Source organism: Narcine bancroftii, chromosome 1 (assembly GCF_036971445.1).
Source record: "Narcine bancroftii isolate sNarBan1 chromosome 1, sNarBan1.hap1, whole genome shotgun sequence".
Classification (NCBI taxonomy): Eukaryota; Metazoa; Chordata; class Chondrichthyes; order Torpediniformes; family Narcinidae; genus Narcine; species Narcine bancroftii.
The window spans coordinates 339,060,463-339,084,343 of record NC_091469.1 but is presented as its reverse complement, the minus strand read 5'-3'; the positions used below and the strand labels follow the sequence as shown (position 1 = coordinate 339,084,343).

The 23,881-nt window shown below is 36.5% G+C and overlaps 1 protein-coding gene and 1 long non-coding RNA gene across 4 annotated transcripts in view; one reads left to right on the top strand and one right to left on the bottom strand.

Moving 5' to 3' along the window:
• Positions 1–23,881, top strand: part of exoc2 (exocyst complex component 2) — a 287,207-nt gene that overhangs the window by 179,902 nt on the left and 83,424 nt on the right. For all 3 annotated transcript variants that reach the window (XM_069909660.1, XM_069909652.1, XM_069909669.1), the window contains exons 14-18: positions 2,610–2,678; positions 2,788–2,945; positions 9,321–9,442; positions 16,680–16,741; positions 19,422–19,502. In XM_069909660.1, coding sequence (XP_069765761.1) covers positions 2,610–2,678; positions 2,788–2,945; positions 9,321–9,442; positions 16,680–16,741; positions 19,422–19,502 — 492 coding nt within the window. The remainder of the gene's footprint in view (positions 1–2,609; positions 2,679–2,787; positions 2,946–9,320; positions 9,443–16,679; positions 16,742–19,421; positions 19,503–23,881) is intronic.
• LOC138748858 (uncharacterized) lies at positions 617–22,093 on the bottom strand. The gene is made up of 4 exons (XR_011348286.1): positions 21,912–22,093; positions 11,723–11,829; positions 2,305–2,418; positions 617–1,030 (listed from the first exon to the last, which is right to left on the bottom strand). It is a non-coding gene; the product is annotated as an uncharacterized lncRNA (long non-coding RNA).

Genomic DNA, 23,881 nt, shown 5'->3' with positions numbered 1-23,881 from the left:
TTCTGATTTTTGTTTTAAATATCTTGATTTTTAAATGTCTGACCTCTTCAAAATACCTGAATTATGCTTTCCTTTATAGATAATTAAAGCTGAATAAAACACAGCTATGTAGGTTAGCGGGTCTAGATTTGATTTTTTGTCCATGCTGTCATTGCTAATAATCATTCTCTGTTTAAATGCAAAAGGACACCAACCGGTCTTCATCTTTACAGATTTACACTGCAGAAAGCCAGCTAGTCTTTCGAAAATAAGGTTAAGATTAACATTCTCTGGCTAATATTAATTTACATTTTTTAAGGGTTACAAATCAAGATTCAACTTGCATGACCCAGCAAACTTGATTTTTTTTAGTTTCTTGCATAGTCACTTGTTGCTTGTGAGCTATATAGTTAAGAGGAACCAGCTTCTGTCTTTCTTTGTCTGAGTAAGATGTGTGGAGTGAATGATTTATCTTTTCCTTTGCAAATTCACTTAAATCCCACTCATCCCCTATCCCTTCATCCCCACCTCCTTTCCCCCCCACATCCACTATCATGTGTATATAGAGCTTAATTAATAATTATATTCATTTTTGCATGTATTAAAATGAAAGAAAAAAAATCAAATTTTGCTGTTGTGGAATAGAAGTGAGATATGGGAATAAAACTGTATTCAATTCCATAATCCCATATAAAATGTTACAGGTTATTGTGCAGCAATCACACAAACACATTTAGTACAATTCACAGTTATTGCTGATCCATTAAGTTATTGAGCTTGTTTTGGGCATAATTTATTATTAGAAAGCTGTAGCATTCCTGCTGAAAAAGGCAAGGTAATTCTTACTGCAAAGACCCCATATTGTATCACTGGCTTATTGACTTTTGGTGCCTCTTACTAAGTTCATATACGGTGCATAAAAGTCATATTTTCACTTGGTCAGAGCTGAACTTCACTGACCCACTGAAGACATTAAACCATGAGGAAGCAGCTGCAATCTTAGAAGTATTTCTAATCCATAAAGAGTCCTTTTGGATTTTGTGGATATCACCTGAAAAAACAGACAGAATATATTGAACTTTATATAGCACTGTGCTTGAGTAGTGTGAAAACCAAGAGGAGAAAGATGGCCAAACAATTTTGGAGGAAGGTGAAAATTTCATCACTGTTTCTATTAAGCTACTAGTGGAATTCAGTAATTTTTATCTTGTCAAGAAACAGAGAAAACATATGCATGCTTTTTCCATCATTAATGAAATAACTTAAAATGTAAATACTGTAGAATTTATTTTCAATTTGTTCAAATTTACTGTATTCAATATCCTTCCTTTGTTCTTTTCTCTCTTTCATTTTTAATCCAAGCTAATTTTCTTCTTTCATGTTTTCAATTTTTCAATTTATATTTTTAAACTGCACATACATTTTATTTTTATATCTGCCATTCAAAATTTGAACTTGAGTGACATGTCTCTTAATTCTTTGCCTAGCCAATTGATCTCAGAATAATATTTTCTTTAGTTATACATATTTCCTTTGGCTTTGCCTCCAAGATTTCCCAGTTGTCATCAATGCAGTGAGAGCTCTAACTAAACAATCCTCTCTCATTAAGCTGACAGCTAAAGCTGGGTCAGTCCCATGCCTGGAGTAAGAAGGTATGATTAACCTGATTTTATTTTTGATTCGTACAATGTTGTCTTCCTTCTTCATCGTGACAAAATACTGACTATTTCATTCAGAAGGATAGGAAAGACATTTGTTGGACCATTTGCCATTTTGCTGACGTGTAAAGCCACAGCAATTAGTAACTAAGTCAATCCTCAATGTAAATTTTATAATTCAATATCTGAGCTGGATAAATCAGTATACTGCATCACCATTAACCAGTAATGAGTGTTGTTAGCTTATTATTTAATGGATCCCAGTATTCACATCTGTGTTTCTTCCCATTGAGCTCCAAATAACTCTGCAAGCCAGTGCATCAGTGGGCATTGAGCTGCAACTGTATTGTAAATGCTTAATAATCCTAACCTCTGCACATTTAATGAGTTAAACTCACTGTGCACTTTTTGAGACTTGAGTCCTGATTTGTCTGCTTCCACCATAATGTGCATTCTGAAAGGCTGTAGAGGAAACCTTCATACTTGGGTTTCTTGTAACCTTTTCAGAGAACCCATGGGATCCAGTGAACGCCCTTACCCATTTTATCAAATTAAAATATATGGGCTATAACTTAGAAATCTAAGTCATCAAAATTGACATCTTGTAACTAATGTGAATTTGTTTTTCTGTTTACATCTCTGATAAACAGAGAATGCAAGGGCATACCTTGGTGGATGGACTAAAATGCAATTTTGTTAGCAACTCCATAATAAGCCATTTTGTCAAACGCTTCCATCCCACAAGGGAAAGCAACTTCATTTCCTAACATGCTTTGTTTTTCTGCGGGAATAAAAAAAAATCTTGAAATAAGTCTTTATTAGTTATTTTCATTATTTGTACTCTCTCTTTTCATTTCTACAGTTAATTACTACCTTAAAAAATAGCTAATGGAACTGATGCAAAATGTTTTTAAACTGTTTACTTTTATTTCCTTTGTTTATTTCTGATTTTAATCTTTATCGTCACTGAAGACAGGGGAAAAATCAGGACAAGTTGAGAAATTTAAGAAAAATGCCAGATCCCGGCAAAATGATTTCAAGGTAGAAAAATATTTGATTTCCAATACTTTTGTCATTTTCAATAAGATAGAGGAGAATATTTTTTTTTTAAATGTTTTTTAAAAATGACCGTTAATTTTTTTTTAAACAGAAAATGATTCAAGAAGTAATAAATTCACTTGTGAAACTCATCCGAGGAGCTCTTCTTCCATCAAGCCTGGCTGAGATAGAGCTGAAAAAATATGCAGGATGGGAGGCAAAACTGGAACTTTCAGGCCAATGGCTAACCCACATCATTCATACTGTGAGGCAAGTAAGATGTGAAAATAAAATATGTCACTGTGGGGTGAAATTAATTCTTTGTTTCTCAAGTTAAATTTACGTGAGCTCAGGGACATAATCTTTTATCCAAAATCTCTGAAAACCAAAATCTCTGAAAACCAAACATTTTTTTCATGGTTATTGTCTGCGCCCCAAAGGTTGTGCCTGGTGCCAAACATGACCCTGTGTCAGTGCTCCTACCAGTCAGATGCCTCTGCTGCTCATGGACTTTGAAAACTGTGAAAACTTCAAAAGGAACTGCAGGGTCCCCTCTGGGTAAAAGAGAGAAGCAAAAAAGAAAGCATCTGTCATCAATAGTGCAGAGAGTAGAGTCATTGCAAAAGCTTGATCGTGGTGTATCTGTCCAGTGTCTTACTGAAGATTATGTATCACCATATATGACTTAAAGAAGCAGAAAGATAAGTTGTTGAAGTTTTACAGTGACTATGCTGATCGAGTGGGTTCGACAACGAAGAAGTGAACATGTACCACTGACTGGTTTGATTGTCGTGAAACAAGCTGGAAAATTCCACGAACAACTGAATCTTGAAGACGAGTGTGAATATTCACAAAGGTTGGCTGCAGAAATTTAAAAAGTGTTATGGCATCCAGCACCACTCCCCTTCCCCTCGTCCAGTGCCACGCCAACCCCCCATCCAACGCCGCCACAACCCCTCCCACCCACCCTTCTGGTTGGATTGTGTCTTTTGTTTTGCACGGATCTGAAATGAGCGCAATTACTTATTCTGGTATCCAAAAAATTCTGAATTCCAAAGAGTGTCTGATCCCAAAAGTTTCAAATAAAAGTTTATGTTCCTTTATGGGGAAATTAAAGCATTGTTCATTTCCATTCTCTGCTACTCGCTGCAATTATGTCAGTCAGCATTGAACAATTGACAGACCTTTCTGAATCATAGGTAGGCATGCATGATGTGTCAAAGGTTCCACAATCTAGAATCACAGCTGTGACCTTTCTGTGAGAGTGCAGGTTCCTTTCTTTTCTCTCTTAATCACTTACTAACCTTGTATGAAATTTTGAGATGCAGACTGCTTCTGGACCTCCTGGAGAGCTGCTTGACCTGACTGATGAGACATGACACCTTCATTTTCACCAGCACTGCTGCTGGTGTGGACTCATGGGGAGTGAGGGAGCGGAGGTGCAGTGCTCCTGCAAGTTCCAGCCACCCATTTGACTGCCGTCAGCTATGAACGGGCTTTGGATGGCCTGTTGAGGGAGCCGACTGGGGCTTTTATTTGAAATCCCATGACCGTGGGTCTGTGCCCAAGATGGTGGCGCTGGTTAATCAGCAGCACCCACGAGGGGCTGGCAGACTTCAGGGAAGTGGAGGACTGGAGCAGGGCACCTGAGAATGGGAAGATCACGCACCATCCGAGAGGGAGAACGGACGAGACAACCCGCGAGGATGGTGAGCATGGCGGCGGCTAGTGAGGGGGCTCTGCGGCTGAGAGACCAGCGTGTGTGGCGGGCTGCTGGTGACTCAAGGTGAAGAACCTGTGAAAGCTGTGGGCTGCTGGAGACTGCTGCCAGGAGATTCACGCCAGGCTGCATTTTACTGGCTTGAGCTGGCTGGAGGTTATTGGAACCGGGATATGAAAAGGTGCTAAGGGCATTGAAGGGTTCCTGACCGTGTCGGAGGTTCTGATCTGATCTGGATCTTGGTTTGCCAGTGGTTTGGACTGGACTCAATGTGGCTGTGAGGCCTGTGGAAGAGCTGGAGGCAAATCTATAGACACTCGGTGACTCTGGGTGGACTCTCTTTTGCTTCTCTCTCTCTCTCTCTCTCTCTCTCTCTCTCTCTCTCTCTCTCTCTCTCTCTTACTCTCTCTCTCTCTCTTACTCTCTCTCTCTCTTACTCTCTCTCTCTCTCTTACTCTCTCTCTCTCTCTTACTCTCTCTCTCTCTTACTCTCTCTCTCTCTTACTCTCTCTCTCTCTTACTCTCTCTCTCTCTCTCTCTCTCTCTCTCTCTCTCTCCCTCTCTCTCTGACTGAATTAAGAGGCACTCAGGCAATTCCTGCCAGTGGCAAATCTGTCCTCCTTGCAGCAGGAAAAAAGGAATGTCATGGTAATGTGACACTATTTTATTATTATGACAATAAATGGAATCTTGATCTTGATGATGCTATGGGGAGGACTCCAAATGTGTATGTGTTGAGAGTGAAAGCACAGTGACGTGGCAGATTGAACATGTATCATTCAGAAAACAGTACATTTGTTTGGATGAAAGGCAAGACTGGCATGATTAGAGAACCCTGGAGATATTTTAGTCAGGGAAACAAAATGAGCCATATGTCACGTTTTGACAGCTGTCATCCAACAAGTGCCTTGAGGAGTACAAGTGGTAAAGGAGTGCATTCAAAAAATGGTATAAGAAGGCCAAAAACAGCATGTGAGATTATCCTTGGCAGAATCCTAAAAGATTCAATAATTTCGATAATCCAAGTGCAAAGCCACAAGAGATGAGCTAAACCTTAAATAAATACCTCTTGTCTGTTCTCACAATAGAGAGGAACGAGGAAGCTAGTGGGTTCAGGGAACAGAACTGTGATATCCTGAAACATATCGACATAATCACAGTCGATCAGCATAAAGTTTAATAAATCCCTGAACCTGACTAGGTAGATTCTAGGATGTTATAGGAACCAAAGAAAGAAATTTCTTGGGCACTGGCAAAGTTATTTTTGTACATGCTGATGTACTCAAAGACTGGAGGATAGCTAATATTGTGCCTTTATTTCAGAAGGGCCTTACCACAGGAAGTGGTTGAGGCTGGTTCCTTGCAATATTTAAGAGAAGATTAGATTTGGCCCTTGAGTGTTAGGGGATCAAGGGGTATGGGGAGAAGGAAAAAACTGGGTACTGATCAGCCATGATCATATTGAATGGCGGTGTAGGCTTGAAGGGCCAAATGGGCTACTGCTGTACCTATTTTTCTATGTTTCTATCAGTGGTGAATAGTTACTGAAGAGGTAGCCAAGAGGATTGATGATGGCTGGGGGGGGTTGGTGGGGGGGGGGAGGGGGATTAGATGCTGGTTGTAAGGGCTTTAGCAAGGCCTTTGCTAGTCCTGCTGCATGCATGGTGGTTCATAACGTGTGAGTGTGTGTGTAATATACACACACGCACACCCACATAATGTTTGGGACAAAGACATTTTTTCCTTTATTTTCAAGGTTATTTGTATACATTTTGGTTTAAATTCTTTATTGCACAAATCAGTCACTCGATCTAAATCCAATTGAGTATGCCTTCCATGTGCTGAGACAAGCTCCCAAAACAAGCAGGAGCTGAAGATGGCTGCAGTAGAGCAGAGCATCACCAGAGAAGATCCTCAGCTCTTGGTAATGTCTATGAATCACAGACTTTTAGCAGTTAATATATGTATGTGAAATACAACAAAGTACTGTATACGCTGAACAATAGGACAATCCTGAAACTTTAAATTTAACTAATAAGTAATCATGAATGTTGGTAGACAACTAAACATCTAATGGGAGGAACACAGATGGTGGGGCCAGTTTTTGAAGTCAAGACAAGGCTGTTAATTTCAGCCAGAATTTCTTGATAGATGATTCATCTTGATTTCCTTCTGTGATCTCCTCTTTCAAAGGACCCCAGTGTTTAAAAAATTCATTTCACTCCAAATGATACCAGTCACACTAGAGCAGTGAGGTTCATGGGTCTTGATGCCCTAAATTCTTTCTGAGGCCAAAATCAGGGCATGCTTCAGTTGCATGGTCAGGTAAACTCGTGTTTTTTTACACAGAAGCTGTGTTCCCAGAAATTATTCCCATTTTCCTGGAACACATGCTGTGTAAAAAGGTTGGAACGTGAATGAGGGAGCCATTCCCGTTCTGACATTTTACCTCCGAGATCCCGAGTTATTTTTCTGTAACACCTGCAGTTTAAACTGAACTGCAGGCATTCTGTGGCCAATATGACGTCGTGATGATGCTCTGCCGGTATACTATCTAAATTCGCAGACAGAAACGGAGATTTGCAGTTTTGGTCATTCCTGTGTGAATGACCACTGCCGGGATGTCGGGAGTCACTTCCTTATGGTAAAATCTCACAAAGTCTATGTTTTAAAAAAAACGTATCTGACAACATTCAAGAAGCAGCCAGTTTTATTGGCACCAATCCTCAACTATACCACCCCATACACTTTGAAGGGTGAGAGGTAACCAGAGCCCCTAGAGGAAACCCACGCAAACACGGGGAGAACGTACAAACTCTTTACAGACAGTCCCAGATGTAAAACTGGGTTGCTAGTGCTATAGAAGTGTTGCACTACCTGCTATGCTAACCATGCCACCCTAAGGTTGAGGACCAGGGCAAATAGGTGGATGGAATAATTATCTACCTGTGGTTCCCTTCAAATCACATGCCACATTATTTGGAAATCTATGACAGTTCCTTCAAGATCACAGCTCCCTGACAAACATTATTATGGAAATGCATTCAGCAGAAGGATGCCAACAATTTTATGAAGTGGCTCACCCTGAATTCTTTGATGGGAATTAGGGATGGATAATCAATGCTGTCATTGTCAGTACTACTCATGCTAAGTAAAATGAAGGAACAAAAATTCTTATGTTTTTTTTCAAGTTTGCTATGAAATTCATTATGAAATTTAAATGTGGGACTATTCCTGTTCAGAGATATCAATTATAGCTTTATTGTGTGTACTTTTCTGATTGTTCCCCAGTGATTCATATTTTCAAGTACGGATTATGTTGGATTAATTATCTGTTTGCTCGGAATAAAATTCCGGGAAAGTTTTCAGTTTGAGAATTTATATTTGTTTAAGATGATTGTGAAACAAAATCAAGCAAATTAGATTTTTAATAACGTTGAGGTATTTTGATTTAAAAGAGAAGCTGTGAACCCAATAGCAGCTTGAAAGAAAGGAATTAATACCATCTTAAAAAGGAATAATAATAATGTCAGAGCGAGTTGGAGCAAGAGAGCAGAGGTGATTGGGTGATCAGACATTTTAAAAGAACCTGCATGCATTAATAATTTGAATGACTTTGTCATTAGGTGTTGTGAAAAATTCTTTTTTTAAGCCATCAAGGAATGGCAATTATTAAGGAAAAGCACAACTGATTTTACCTTTATTAAATACAAAATTCCCTAGCCTTAATACTAGTGTTAGAAAAAAAAAACACATGTTCACATTTACTGAAAGCAAACTCATTGATTTTTTTTCAGACAGCTAAGTTAGCATTGAAACGCATAGTTCAAAGCCACTTCAAATTGTGCATTGTTAAACAGGTTGACGGGAGCATTAACGCTTACCAATCTAACAGAACCTGTCAAAAGCTGCTGTTCCATTCTTAAACATTTCCCGACAAGACAGCTTGTCAAAACAAATACCGAAGGCATAGACTCAGTATCAGGAACCGATAAAGATTTTTTTTCTCTTTGAACCTGAGCAAAATCCTTCTTTACTTTGTGTGTCTTAAAGATTCAGTTAACTCTTCAGACTAATAATTAGCATTTCATAATTAAAACCAAGTGTTTGCAAGCCACGGATGTTCGATATGTATTGAAGGCACACCCTCTAGACATTACCTCAACTATTTTAAGACATGAAACTTTAACAGTATTAATTGTAAATGTGGGTAACTGTTTGATGTCAGTGATTTACATTTCTCAAGAGAGAACAACAATGGCAAGTGTTAACAATAAACTGTAACAATATACCTCAGACGAATTTAAAGAGATATGCTTATCAACCTGTAAGAAGTATGCTGCTAAAATATGCTTTAAATACTGTGGCATTTCACTGTAATCTTTGAGTGAGGGTCGATATTGACTAAGGTGACATTGTTTACCTGAACTTAATGTTCCTTACTCCTGCTAGTGTAATTTACTAAACCTGTATTGTATGGACTATGGTTCTGCCGTATATTTTTCTATCTTAGCATTACAGACTGACTATCACAGTGTCAGATTTTATTATAATACTATCGTTAAGCATCTCAATTTTTATGTTGTTCCTTCTTAGCTCTGAATACCATGTTTTGCACTGAGTCTTTCTCCTTTTTAAAATGAAAACCTAACATCTTTCCAACACTCATCCCCATGTCTTTTCCATTCCCATACATTCTGGATGGTTATAAATCTTAAAGTTAGTAGTAGTTTCAAATACGATGATTCATGTTGTTCTGTTGGGTTCAATTTGTCCTGATTCTGACCCTTATTGATTTGTTTAGATTGAAGGAAAAGTATGAGCTAATTAACTCCAATGTGTTTAACCTACTTTAATAAGTGTGTATATATTGTTGCAAAGTTGGCATTCCTTATCTAATTCATTTTCTTTTGATTGAATGACAGACTTAATTATGAATCGTTAACAGCACTTGAAATACCAAATGATCTCCTGCAAACAATTCAGGAGCTCATCTTAGATTTGAGAGTGCATTGTCTCGTGGTTACGTTGCAGCAGACTGCTGATGGTAAGCATGAAAATGTTTATTTTTATTTTCCTGGCCTTGTCCCCACACCTCACATTGAGTCTATCCTGACCAGTCAGGTTGCCTCGGGGTAGATTCTGGGTAAATCTCTCACTTTGAAGCTGCTTCAATTTACCATTACCAATTCAGCTAAAATGCAGTTGAACTTTCATGATGTGCATTCTACTATATTTTGGCAAAATTACGAGCTGGCTCGACAATGTCTGTACGAAAATCAACCAAGAGAAGGAGGCAGCTTTGTAGAGTTCATATTTTTTAAATAAGTAAACTAGAGCAAAACGTTATTCTGTACTCAAGTTGATTGTCTGGGGAAAAGTTAATTGATTCCAGTTAAAAGCTTGAACACCAACTAAATGTATTTTCTTACATAACTTAGAGTACAAAAAAATAATTTATCGTGACTAACAAACAAAGTTATGAAACTAATTTGTTTGTGTGTGTGTGTGGTTGACATGAGAATTTTTACCACATTATTTATTTTTTTGGAATACTTTATTTAAAAATTTAAAAACCATGATAGATAAAGTTAGTACAAAATATAACAGAAAAAAACCCTCTATCCCCCCTTACTCAGGAAACCCTCCCCCTTTATATACTCCTTACCTAAAACCACCCCTAAACTCCCCCCTAACTACCCTCTCTAAAAAGAAAGAAAAGAAAAAGAAAAAAGGAGATGTAAACTATAATAACATGGATAAATATCGTGGATTGAGGCACTTCCACTACACAAAGGGAGAAGTATTCAAAATTTTAAACCCATATAAGCCAAATCAGAGCTCTAAATTTTCCAATAAAAAAGATAATTATCTCATAAATTATGTGTTTTTTTTCCCAATGGTATACAAAATCTCAATTCTGTATGCCATCTAAGTAAATTCAACTCTATACAGTTTTTCCAAGTAATTGCAATAAATTTTCTCGCTAATGCTAATCTCAAAAATGCTATTTGAAATTTATTTAATCTCAATTCCAAACAAATCCTTTTAATATTCTTTTGCAAAAAATATTGATGGATCCATTAAGAATTTAACTTTAAAAATATTTTGTAAAAGTTCCTTAAATCGCATTAAAAAAATTCACCTTTTCATAGAACCATGTTGAATGTAAAAATATTCATTTTTCCTTCTGGCATCTAAAGCATAAATTGGTAATGGTAAATTATTTCTCATTAATTTCTCAGGAGTTCATTATAATTGATGTATAAAATTATAATGAACTAATCTATATCTTACATTCACTATTTTTGTCATACTATCTTTACACAAATTTTTCCAATCCTCCTGAGTAATTTCTGTTCCTAAATCTTTTTTTTCCCCATTTTAACCTAGATTTTTGTAAATATGGCTTAAGCATTTTGTTCTGTACTAATGCATACATTTCTGATATAAATCTTTTTTTCTTACCATCTGTAATTAAGATTTCAAAATTAGTCTGTCTGGGTAACCTCATGGTATTCCCAAATTGATCCATTAACAAAGCTCTAACTTGATGATTACAAAAAAGATTTAATGGTATTTCATATTTTTTTCCTTCATTCTTTGAAGTAATAAAATAACCTGTTCATAACAATCTTGTGGAAATTTAATTCCTTTTTGATCCCATATTTTCAAAAGTTGATTATTAACTGTAAAATGAAAAAGTTTAGTCTGATACAAAGGTGTCTTCATAAAAACTTTACCACATGTACCTATCTCTTCATTTATCGTATTCCATATTTCCATTAAAAGAATCAAAATTCATGAATTATATTTATGTAACAACTTCAAATTCCATTTATGTACAAATTGATCCCTCTTTTTCTCATTAATTCAGTTTAATTCAATATCTGCCCATACCAATCAGCCTTCCAAATCAAACATTCTATTAATAAACTTGTGCCATCTTATAATAGTTTTGAAAATTCAGAAGCTGTAAACTTCCCAAGTCATACTTCCATGTTAATTTTTGTAAAGACACTCTTACCATTTTATCTTTCCATAAAAACTTCCTAACTATAAAATTCAAATCTTTAAAAAATTTCACATAAACTTTATAAGGGATAGACTGAAAAATATATTGTAATCTATGAAAAATATTCATTTTAAATACAATTAACTCTACCTATTAATGTTATCGGTAAATCTTTCTATCAATTTAAATCATTCTTAATTTTATAAAATCAAGGTAAATAATTCAATTCATATAAATGATTAAATTTTTTGTCAACTTTAATATCTAAATATTTAATTTGATCTGACCATTTAAATGTAACAATATTCTTACAAGGGGTATAGTCATCTTCAATCATTGGCGTAGTTTCACTTTTTTTTCCAATTAATTTCCATATTGTTCCAATGCATCATTTAAAAATCTCAAAGATTCTTTTGGTTCTGTTAAATAAATAAAAACATCAACCACAAATATATTAATGTTGAATTCAAAAGATTTCACTTTAATGCCTTTAATATTACTATCTAGTCTTATTAATTGAGCCAGAGGTTCTATAGCCAATGCAAAAATGCTGGTGGCAAAGGGCAACCCTGCCTCGTAGACCTCTCCAATATAAACGGTGATGATATTTGCCCATTCATCACAACTCTAATCATCTGCTTTTTATATATTGCCTTAATTGAACTAATAAATATCAGTCCAAATGTAAAATTTTCCAACACTTTAAATAAAAATCCCCATTCCACTCTATAAAATGCTTTTTCAGCATCTAATGATAAGATCTTTGGAAAGTTGGCTATCGCCTGAGATATATTTATCAGACTAATTAACTTTGTAATATTATCAGCAGAATAATGGTCTTTAATAAATCCAGTTTGATCTATATGAATGAATGAAGGTAAATACCTTGCCAATCTATTGGCTATAACCTTCATTACAAATTTATAATTAACATTTAACAAAGATATAGGTCTATAGGAACTTGCTTTCAAAGGGTCTCTATTTTTCTTAAGAATAACTAATAATAGGTTGAGAAAAAGAATCTGGCAAAAAATGAATTTCCATAGCTTCTTTGAGAACCTCAATCAGTGAAGGTATCAATAAATCTTGAAATTTTTTTATAAAACTTAGCCGTAAACCCATCTTCTCTTGGAGATTTCCCATTAGGCATTGATTTAAGTGCTTCTATAATCTCCTTTTGAGTAAAAGGGGTCTCCTATTCCTTAATTTCCTTATTAGTTAATGAAGGCAATTGAAGATCAGATTTAAAAAATATTATCTATCTTAACTTCATCTTTCAGAGTCTTAGAAGTATATTTTTTTTAATAAAATTCCTTCAATACATAATTTATCTCTTGAGGTTTATACATAATATCTGAATCTTTTCTAACACATTTATCATTCTTGAAATTTGTTTTAATTTTAATTGCCAAGCTAAAACTTTGAGCCCTTTCCCCTAACTCATAATACTTCTGTTTAGTTTTTTGTCCTCTTAAATATGCTTTAAAAGCATCCCATAATATAAACTTTCTATTAACATAATTTACATTTATTTTCAAAAACTGCTGTATGTTCCCTCATGAAATTACAAAACTCAACATTTTTTAATAATAAAGAATTAAAGTCCACTTTTCTGATCCTATAAATATTATTAGTAAAAGAGAATGATCTGATAAATACTCAGCTGACTATCTGATCTTGTCATTGTGCTGATAACAAAAATAAATCTATTCTAGAATAAAAATCATATTAAAATGAATAGAAAGAAAAATCCTTCTCTTTAGGATTTATTTTTCCCCATATATCAACCAAATGTATTTCTTTCATTAAAGTTAATACTTTTTTGACATTTTAGTTCTAGTAACTGTTTTCAGACATTTATCTAACAATGAGTTCAGACAACAATTAAAATCACCTGCAATCATAACTTTGTCTTATCTTGGTGACAAATTAAGAAAATATTCTTGTATAAATTTTTCATCATCCACATTGGATGTTCACAAGAGTCCAAGATTCCAAATAAATTTTACAATTTACAATTAAAAGTCTGCCAGCCGATTCAATGACAGATTCCAATTTAAACAACAATTTCTTATTTATCAAAATAGTAAATCTTCTTGTTTTAGAATTAAAAGACAAAGCAACAACTTGACCAACCCAATCTCTTTTCAATTTCTGATCATACTTTATTTATTGACTGAATTTTATTTGGAACACAGTTAATGCTTAATTAATGGGTTTGCTTCTACAGTGACTGAAAGAGCCAGTAGATTTTCTATGTCATACTGCATTTCTGATAAAACACTGAATAATCTTTTGGAAGTCCAAAGCTATTGTCTTGGTTTCCCGTTTCATCTCCAGCTTCATTACTTGACCTGAACACTCAAGATGAACCAGACAATGTACAACCTTGTTATCCTATTGAATGTGATGAGTGTTTTATCATATAATCTATAATCACAATAGACAATAGACAATAGGAGCTGGAGTAGGCCCTTCGGCCCGTCGAGCCAGCACCGCCATTTTACAGATCATGGCTGATCACTACCATCAGTACCCCTTTCCAGCCTTATCCCCATAACCCTTAACTCCTTTGCCCACAAAGACTTCTAGATCTACCTACATAATGTGTGGGACAAAGACACATTTTTCTTTTATTTGCCTCTGTGCGCCACAGTTGTAAATTTGTAATCAAACAATTCACATGTGATTAAAGTGCACATTCTAGATTTTATTCAAAGTTATTTGTATACATTTTGGTTTGACCATGTAGCACTTTTTAAACATAGTTCCCCCATTTCAGGACACCATAATATTTTGGACATTTGGTTTTATGGGTGTTTGTGAGTATTCAGGTATGTTTAATTGCATAATTGGTACAGATATAAGAAAGCAAGGCTGACTTCTAAGCTTTTAACCAGCTTTGGAGTCTGTAGTAGCCATTTTTCAACATGAGGGCCAGCATTGTATCAATGAAAGTTAATGAAGCCATTATGAGGCTGAAAAACAAGAATAAAACAATAAGAAACATTACCCAAAATTTAGGGTTATCAAAATCAAATGTTTCAAACATCATTCGGGAAAAAGAGGATACTGGTGAGCTCAGTAATCGCAAAGGAACTGGTATTCCAAGGAAGACCTGCACAACTGATGACAGAAGAATTCTCATCATAATGAAGAAAAATCCCTAATTGCCTGTCTGACAGATCAGAAATACCCTTCAAGAGGCAGAAGTGGATGTGACAATGATTATTGTCTGCAAAAGACTTCATGAACAGAAATGCGGAGGCTGCACTGCAAGATGCAAACCACTAGGTAGCCACAGAAACAGGATGGCTAAATTAAAGTTTGCCAAGAAGTATTTAAAAGGCCTTGCAGAATTCTGGAACAAAGTGTTGAGGACAGATGAGACCAAGATTACCCTGTTTCAGAGTTAGGGCAAGAGCAAAGAATGGAGGCATGAAGGAACTGCCCAAGATCTAAAGTATACACCTCATCTGTGAAATGTGATGATGGGTTGTTGTGACCTGGACATTTATCACCGCCTTACATACTGGTGGACTTGCCTTCAATAATGATGTAACTACTGATGGCAGTAGCGAAGTGAAATCTGAGGTGCATAGAAACATCTTATTTACTTGAGCAAATGCCTTTAAACTCATTGGACGCCTACAGCAAGACAATTATGGCAAACACACTGCTGAAGCAATAAAGGAGTTTCTCAAAGCTCAAAACTGGAAAATTATTGATTGGCCAAGTCAGTCACCCACTCTAAATCCAATTGAGCATGCTTTCCTTATGCTGAAGAGAAAACGTAAGGGGACAAGCCACCAAAACAACAAGCAGGAGCTGAAGATGGCTGCAGTACAGGCCTGGCAGAGCATCACCAGAGGAGATGCTCAGCTCCAGGTGATGTCTATGAATCACATACTTCAAGTAGTCATTGCTTGCAAGGGATATACAACAAAGTACTAAACATGACTACTTTAAAATATAACCCAGTTATGATGGTGCCCTGAAATGAAGAGACAATGTATAAAAATTTTGTAATTTCTACATGATCAAACCAAACTGTATACAAATAACCTTGAATAAAATCTATAATGTATACTTTAATCACATGTGAATTGTTTAATTGTAAATTTAAAGTTGTAGAGCACAGAGCAAATAAAGGTAAAAAGTGCCTTTGTTCCAAACATTAAACTTTTTACATGTTTCACCTAATCTGGTGGTGTAACCCTCATTCATTGTCTAAACACAGATGGAATTGTTATTTCTTGATAGAAATCACCCAGAATTTCTTGGCTAGCTTCCCAGCTTGCATCTTTTACCTAATCTAAAACTTAATTGTCTATATTCCAAGCTCACATGGATGCCATTGCTTCATAGCCCCCATTTTCTCCCAATGATACAAACTTAAAATGTATCATTTTTTTTTCAACAAATTATCTGTCCACCTCAACCTCTTTCAACCCTACAGACTTCAGGTACTCTGCACTCTTGCAATTTTGGCTTCTTTTCCAAGTTTTCATCCATGTCCTATTGTTTTACGTAGCTTTAGGTGCTCATACCACTAGGCTCCAGAGAAAAAAAAAGAACTATTTTCCTCTTTGTACATATTTCAGTTTTTGGTGTCCTATATCTTATTATTACTGCTGCATGTCAAGTTTTGCTTGCTAACGATCCTATGTAGAACACTCAAATATTTTGGGTACTTCAAGGTATTATGATCATGAAAACTGTGATTCAAAAAACATAAGATTATCTAAATTAAAACAGAAAATAAAAGGGTTCAGATAATGTCTCCAAATACACGATAAGAATGACCTTTTAATGCCAAAAAAGTTTGGATAAAGGATCCATGCTCATTACTAATTATTCCAGGATTCACCATTGTGTTACTGAAAATTTGCCTAAATTTTAAGACAAGAAAACCAGTGATTTCAAATTATGGTGAACTTTGATCTCTTTTTTGGACCAATTATTTATTTTTTAAATCTTGTATTTACAGAATTACAGTTTTGCAACTGCAATGCACAATACTGCTGCCACAAAACCACAAATTTTGGGACAAATGTTCATAACAATAAACTTGTTTCAGATTATGAAATAAGAGTCATTTAAAGAGTGATTGTAAAGACAAAAGCAAACTCTCTCCTTTGACATATGAAATATTTTAAAAATCAAAGTTGATTCTCAGATCTCGTTTCTCATATGTAATATGATATATCTGGTCTTATAGGAATGATTTACTCTATTATTAACACCTAAACTACTGTTTCTTATTTAGATGTTAAGAGGCTTGCAGAGAAAGAAGACTGGGTGGTTGACAATGAAGGGACCACCTCTTTGGTTAGTGATAACACTAGTCTGATCATTTATGGCCTTTGAGATGCCAAGCTGACATAATAAAACTTGCTTTGAAGATTACACGTCAGGATGAAATGTACATGTTGCATTGAATGCTTTTCCTTCGCCATTCTTTCTTACATTGTCCATTGTCTCAGGATTATTACCGGTGCCATGAGCTAGCCAGAGTAGAAATAACAGGATAGTTAGAATGAATATGTGGTGGCTTGAACGGTGGGGCAGGAGGGAGGGTTTTAGTTTCTTGGGGCATTGGAACTGGTTCTGGGGCAGATGGTACCAGTACAAACCGGAGGGCTTACATCTGGTCAGGGCTGGGATCAATGTCCTAGGGAGATTGTTTGCTGCTTTTGGGGAAGGTTTAAACTAATGGGGCAGGGGGATGGAAGCCTACAAAAAAAAAGAATAAGGAAGGTAGTACAGGGACCAAAGCTAGATTTAGGAAAGAGAAAAAAAAAATTGAGGACAGAAAAGTTAAAAGCAAAGGATGTAGAGGTAACTAGATTCTAAAAGATCAATGAGTTTAAGGGCACTTTATCTGAAAGCCTGTAGTATTAGAAACAAGGTTAGTGAACTTGAGGAGCAAATCAGTACCCAGGCATATGATTTAGTGGCCATCACAGAAACATTGGGAATTAAATATTCAAGGGTATCAGGTATATGAAAAGATAGACAGGAAGGTAAGGTGGTGGGGTGGCGGACTTAATTAAGGATGAGATCAGGGCAATAGTGAGAGACGATATAAGATCGAAGGAGCAGAATGTTGAATCCATCAGAGGAGAGATTAAGAATAGTAAAAGGGAAAAAAAATCACTGGTGGGAGTTGTCTATCACCCACTAAATAACAATAGCACAGTGCCACAGGCAATTAACCGAGAGATAACTGAGGCATGTAAGAATGGAACGCCAGTTGTCGTGGGGGACTTTAAGTTACACGTAGATTTGGAAAATCAAGTTGGTCAACGTAGTCTTGAGGATAACTTCATAGATTGCATCCGTGTTAGCTTTCTTGAGTAGCATGTTAAGGGACCAACAAGGGAGAATGCTATTTTAGATTTAGTATTGTGCAATGAGATAAGTAAAATTAACAATCTAGTAGTTAAGGACCCTCTTGGAAAAAGCAATCATAGTATGATTGAATTTTTTATACAGATGGAGGGTGCAATAGTTAGATCTAAGACTAGTGTATTATGCTTGAACAAGGGAGTCTACAACAGGATGAGGGAGGAATTGGTCAGCTTGGACTGGACATCTTAAATGCTACCAAGTATATTAAGATGTTTTATATTATTTAAAATTATAATTTTAAAAATTCTGGAAATAATATCTCACTATTAATTCTGAGACTTGGCTCATTTATTTTCTTTCATATGAAATTAAATAGTTTGAGGAATGGCTTTATTTTCAGAAATAATGTTAGAATTTTTGACAAAAATGCACACTGTTCCAATAGACAATAGGAGCTGGAGTAGGCCATTTGGCCCGACAGGCCAGCACCGCCATTTTAGATCATGGCTGATCATTACCATCAGTACCCCTTTCCAGCCTTATCCCCATAACCCTTAACTCCGTTACCCACAAGAGTCTTATCTAACTCTCTTTTGAACATAGTCAGCGAATCCGCCTCTACCACCCTCTGTGGCAGAGCATTCCACAGATTCACACTTCTCTGGGTAAAAAAATGCTTTCTCATCTCCGTCCTAAAGGGCCTACCCTGTATTCTTAAACTATGCCCTCTAGTCCTCGTCTCCCCCATCATTGGGAACAAGTAATCAGACTTCACCTTGTCTATCCCCCTGATGATTTTATATACCTCAATCATGTCCCCCCCCCTCATCCTTCTAAACTCCAATGGATACAAGTCCAGTTTTTCTAGCCTTGCTGCATATGACAACCCTGCCATCCCTGGAACTAACCTTGCAAATCTGCGCTGCACACCCTCCATAGCTAGTATGTCCTTCCTCAAGTTTGGAGACCAGAACAGGACGCAATACTCCAGGTGGGGTCTCACCAGGGCCCTGTACAACTGCAGAAGGGCATCTCTGTTCCTATACTCCAATCCCCTCTCTATGAAAGCCAACATTCCATTTGCCTTCTTCACAGCTTTCTGAACCTGCATGCTAGCCTTCAGTGACCGGTGAACAAGTACACCCAGATCCATTTGCACTTCCCCACTCCCTAGTGTTCCTGTCACCTATAGAAGAAAAAGCAATCTTGTTTACAAATAATGTTGGTAGTTTTGAAAGACTTGCTAAGCTTGGTTCTTTTTGGTTGATATTTAATGTTGGTATAAGTAGACCTGTGGGTTTTAGCCAGATTTAAAAGATAGAACCTCATTTCAAACAAAGCAAAATCGTTGTTTTAAATTTTCATTTGGGATTTGTTTGTGATTTGACATTTTTAAAATATTTTGTGCTTTTTTTTCATGGATGTAATAGCAGTAAATATTAAACTAACTTAATGATTTTACTTCAGAACCCTTCATACCAAATTTCAAATTATTTTTTGAAAATTCTTGGTCTTGCGTTGCAAATTGGACATGGGAATATAGCATTTCCGAAAAGTTCATTAGATTTTATATAATATAATATGATATCTGAATTATTAATAATTGCCTGTTTCATTTAAAATGCAAAGAATGTTTAAATAATATTTTTTTTTCTAGCCTGCTCAGTTTGAGCACCATGTTGTACAAACTCTGCAAGCTCTCAAAGAAACCATTGATTGCAAAGCTGGAGAAACCAGTGTAAGTCTTACATTTCTGGATTGTATTTGAGCATTAACGAGCAATTTCCCCTCAGTCATTATAAATATCAATGTGGGAGTATATCTGGAAACACTGCTTAAACGTATCATACTGTTCTGATTTTATACTTTCACTTTATCTTTGAATGTCATGTATTGTTCTCCAGCTGAAAGAATGGGTTCATCTGGTCCTCAACTTGTATTCAGAAGATTTTAAACCAAGTAATTTTAAAAAGAACACACTTTTAAGGGAACCTAGTTCACACACTCTCTCTGTGGTGTGAGCTTTATTGCTCACATTGTAATGTAAAGAACCAACTTGTATCATATTTAAAGATACAAACACGTCCTGAAGTCTAAAATCAGGGTGCATCACTTTTAATAATTAATTAATCAATTTCTAAAAAGCGCCAAAGGATTCAACATTTTGAAGTCAGATGACTAAAGGCCATTTTATCATTGAGTAAGATTTTGCGGCTCTAAAATTTTGAGGATTTTGCAGATTGATGAATGAAGTATGTTTAATGTTCATTGCCTCAGGGAATTTCAAGATCAAGTTTTCATCGTGGTGAAAACACGTGTACAGACATAGTACACGTGCAGACAAATGATATGTATACACAGAACCTATTACAATAAATATATAAAACTATGTATTACAACAAACATTATTAATAAATAGTGCAGGTTCAACCTTGATTATCTTGTGCTCTGTGGTCCAGAAACTCCCATGGTCTGGCATGTTTTGAATCTGCTGCCATAAGTACAAACTCCTTACAGACAGCATGGGACTCAAACCCCAGCCCCGATCACTGGCGCAGTAAAGGCTGAATTGTGCCAGCGATCAGGTCCAGGGTTTGAGTCCCACGCTGCCTGTAAGGAGTTTGTATTAACCAGAGGTGTATCTAAGGTATGGCAGATAGGGCACATGACTTGAATGCTGCTTGAAGGGGGATGCCACTGAGCAGTTTCTATTAAAGTCAGACAAGCCATCCTCAGAGAGTGAAAAAAGAATTTTCTTCAACTGGGCACCCAGTGGTCTCCTTCACCACTCTGGCCCCCCAGTAATTCCTGCACCTCCCGCGATTACTAGAAGTAATGCATTGAAGGAAGTATGATTAGCATAGATGGAGATCCGATTTGCCTGGACAGAGTTTGATTTTTTTCCCCCTCCCCCACCAATAGCCCCCTCTGCCCCCCCCCCCCCCCACCAGAAGCATTCCAGCCAGCAGCCCCAATCCCTCTTCCAGCAGCACCTGCCACCCCTGGCCAGTGCCACCCCCAACATACAAAGAACACACACCTCTTTTTACTTTGCTCCATCCACCCTGTAGAGCCAGGGGAGTTGCTTTAGCAGTTCAACAGTCATTCGACAGTCTCACTGCCATCTAGTATTTTTTTCAGTCGTTACCTATTTCATTGCTCCAGGGTTTCTTGAAAACACTTGGCAAATGAGTCATAAGGTTCCTGCAGAATGGTAAAGTGGCTAGAATCTCCATGGAAAAATTGACGTGGGATCACAATTTTTTTTGGAGGAGGTGTGTTCAAATGACCAGATTAAAAAAAAATTGGGTCCCCCAGGCAAGGTTTATAGCTTCACTCTTTGAGGCGGGGGGTGGGGGCATCCTCCCTCCTGGGCACAAATTGGACAAGATGCAATAGGTGAAAAGATGGCAGGAGAATTTATATACAAATGGGACACCAAATTAATGTCAAATAAAACTGTTAACCCCATACTAAAGCATATTCTTCAGATATGGCAAAAAAATAAATCAGTGTATTGGATGGAAGGTGGGAATTTCTCCTGAAACACCTTTGACCCAGAACATGTTGATACCCTTAACTCTGGGTAATAAGATCCTGGACACCTGGTGCCATAAGAGGATAAGGTGTATCAAGGACTGTTAGAAGCAAAGGCAGCTTATGTAATTTGAGCAATTGAAAAACAAATATGGTCTGTTTAATAGAACAATCTTCGGCTTCAAATAAGATCTTTTTTAAGGGAAAAATTAGGACCATCTATGACCCTGCCTAGGTTTAGTAATGTGGAGATTCTAATTCAACAAGGGAATGTGTGTAAATTTATTTCTCGAATGATTTACATATTCCAAGGTGAGGGCCCAAAGCCAGGCTTATACAGGTCAAGGGAGAGATGGGAGTCAGACGGGCACAACAATCAATGAAGAGTGGTGGCAACACCTGTGTTTGGACAGGGTGAATGGGGTCATCAATGTCAGATACAGGTTGGTGCAATATAACTTTTGGCACCAGATGTACCTCACACCACAAAACATTACATAAATCAGAGCCTGAAATTTCAGAAATGTGCTTTGTTCACTCCACCTGGCTATGTACAAAGGTGGAACCCTTCTTGAAAAAAGTAGATTTTCCTCAATATTTGGAGTTGTACCTTTTGGGAGATAATGGAAATGTGAGTTTTCAACTGTCCAAATATCAAATTCAGTTCGCAAAGATCGCCTTGACGGTAGCCAGGAAGTGTACAACGGTGACGTGGAAATCCGACTCCCAATTAAATACCACACGATTGAAAATGGAAATGCAGAATTGCTTTCCCTTGGAGAAAATCACTTACAATCTAAGAGGAAAATGTGACACAATTATTAAAGTGTGGCAGCCATGTCTGAAATACATGGGCATGAAGATTGACTTGCTCCCCCTGCCCATGAAATATGAATATTATAAAAACCTGTCTTAGAAGGGAAAGGATGGAGTTAAGGAAATGGAATATAGCACAGGCGATGTGTGTGTTTTCCTTTTAATCCTTTTTTTTGGTTTATTTTATTTTAGTTTGGCTTTTTAAAAATTTCTTACTTAGTTAATTAAGTTGTGTTTTTTTAGGTCTATGGTGGGGGGTCTGAACCCCACTTGTATTTGTATAATGTATAATTGGTGTGGTTCTGTGTTTGGGTGAAAGGGGTGGGGGGGGCGGTGGAGAATAACAGACTCTGTAAATCCATGAATGTTGAAAAAGATTGTATCGATTGTTGAAGTTACTTGGAGTCTGTAAAAAAAAAATCAAAATAAAATATTTTTTAAAATAGTCTCACTGTCCACGTTCGTGGTAAGACCTCTTTAATTTGTTTAAAATATGATAGTTATGCGCAAGGTGAAAGTTTTCTTTGTTTTATAATTACTAAATTAAGTATACTGTTGTAAGTTTTCAGGAGCTATTGGACAACATTATGATCAAGAACATAAAAATAGAATTTGAAATCGGATGATTGGAAGATTGTGCATGCTCTACCATTCAACAAGATTAAAGCTGATCCTGTAAATCACTACCACTCTTAACCCATATCCCTCAAGTTTAACATTTTTTTTAAAAAATGATCACTGTTTGGATACAGTCAACAATTGAGCCTTCACAGTTTTCTGGGTGTAGAATTCTAAATATTCAGCACCACTCTGGGTGAAGAAATTTTTTCCTATTTCTGTCTTGAATGACCCAGTCATTAGTTTGAAATTGACTCTTGGTTTGAGACACCCCAACCGGATAAAATATCAACTCTGCATCTATGCACTCAAGCCCATCAAGAGTATTATGTTTCAAGGGGATCACCTCTCATTCTTCTAAAGTCAAGAGACTATATGTCTATCCTGTTTAATATTTTTTTTAATGCAACAAACTGTCATCTGAGCTATCGATCTGATGAGTCTTTGTATTATCACCCTCAACACAGAAATATCCTTCCTTGGACGGGGAGACCAGATGGACTTTAGTCTCTTCAGGGGGTCTATATAATTAGAACAAAATATCTCAACTCTAGCCTTTATAATTTGTAATGAAGGCCAGCTGATGATTTTGCTTCTGAATTGTTGGATATTAACTTTCAGTGTTTTGCGGACAAAGACATTAAGATCCTCCAAACACCATTAATTTTCAATCTCCCATCTATTATTTCAGCAAAGTGAATGATAACACATGTTTTATTGTCATGTTCTTGCCCATTCACTTAACCCCTAACGATGATAAAAGAAGCCCCTGTGAATGCAGATCTTTTTGGCTGCTGGGGTGATGTAGGGACAAGAAGAAAGGAGCTTGAGAGTGATTGTTGTGTTTATTGATGTATTTAGAAGATAAATGGTTTGAAGCTTTATGTTGGCCAAGTGTAGGAGAGGAATGTCTCTGATGTTGTATGGAGGGATGATGGTGTTCTGGGATTGCCTTAACTTATACACATGCCTTTATTGGGTTACCGCTGACTGCTTCACTGTTGGATTTCTCATGAGGAAATCATTTTCTTAATTTCTTCGTCTAATGTAGCAGATTTGTACAAAAAAAAGCTTTTTTTTTCCTTTCACTTAATCCAATGTAAATGACCCAGTTTTAATTTTATTTTCTTTACAGTGGCTTAAATT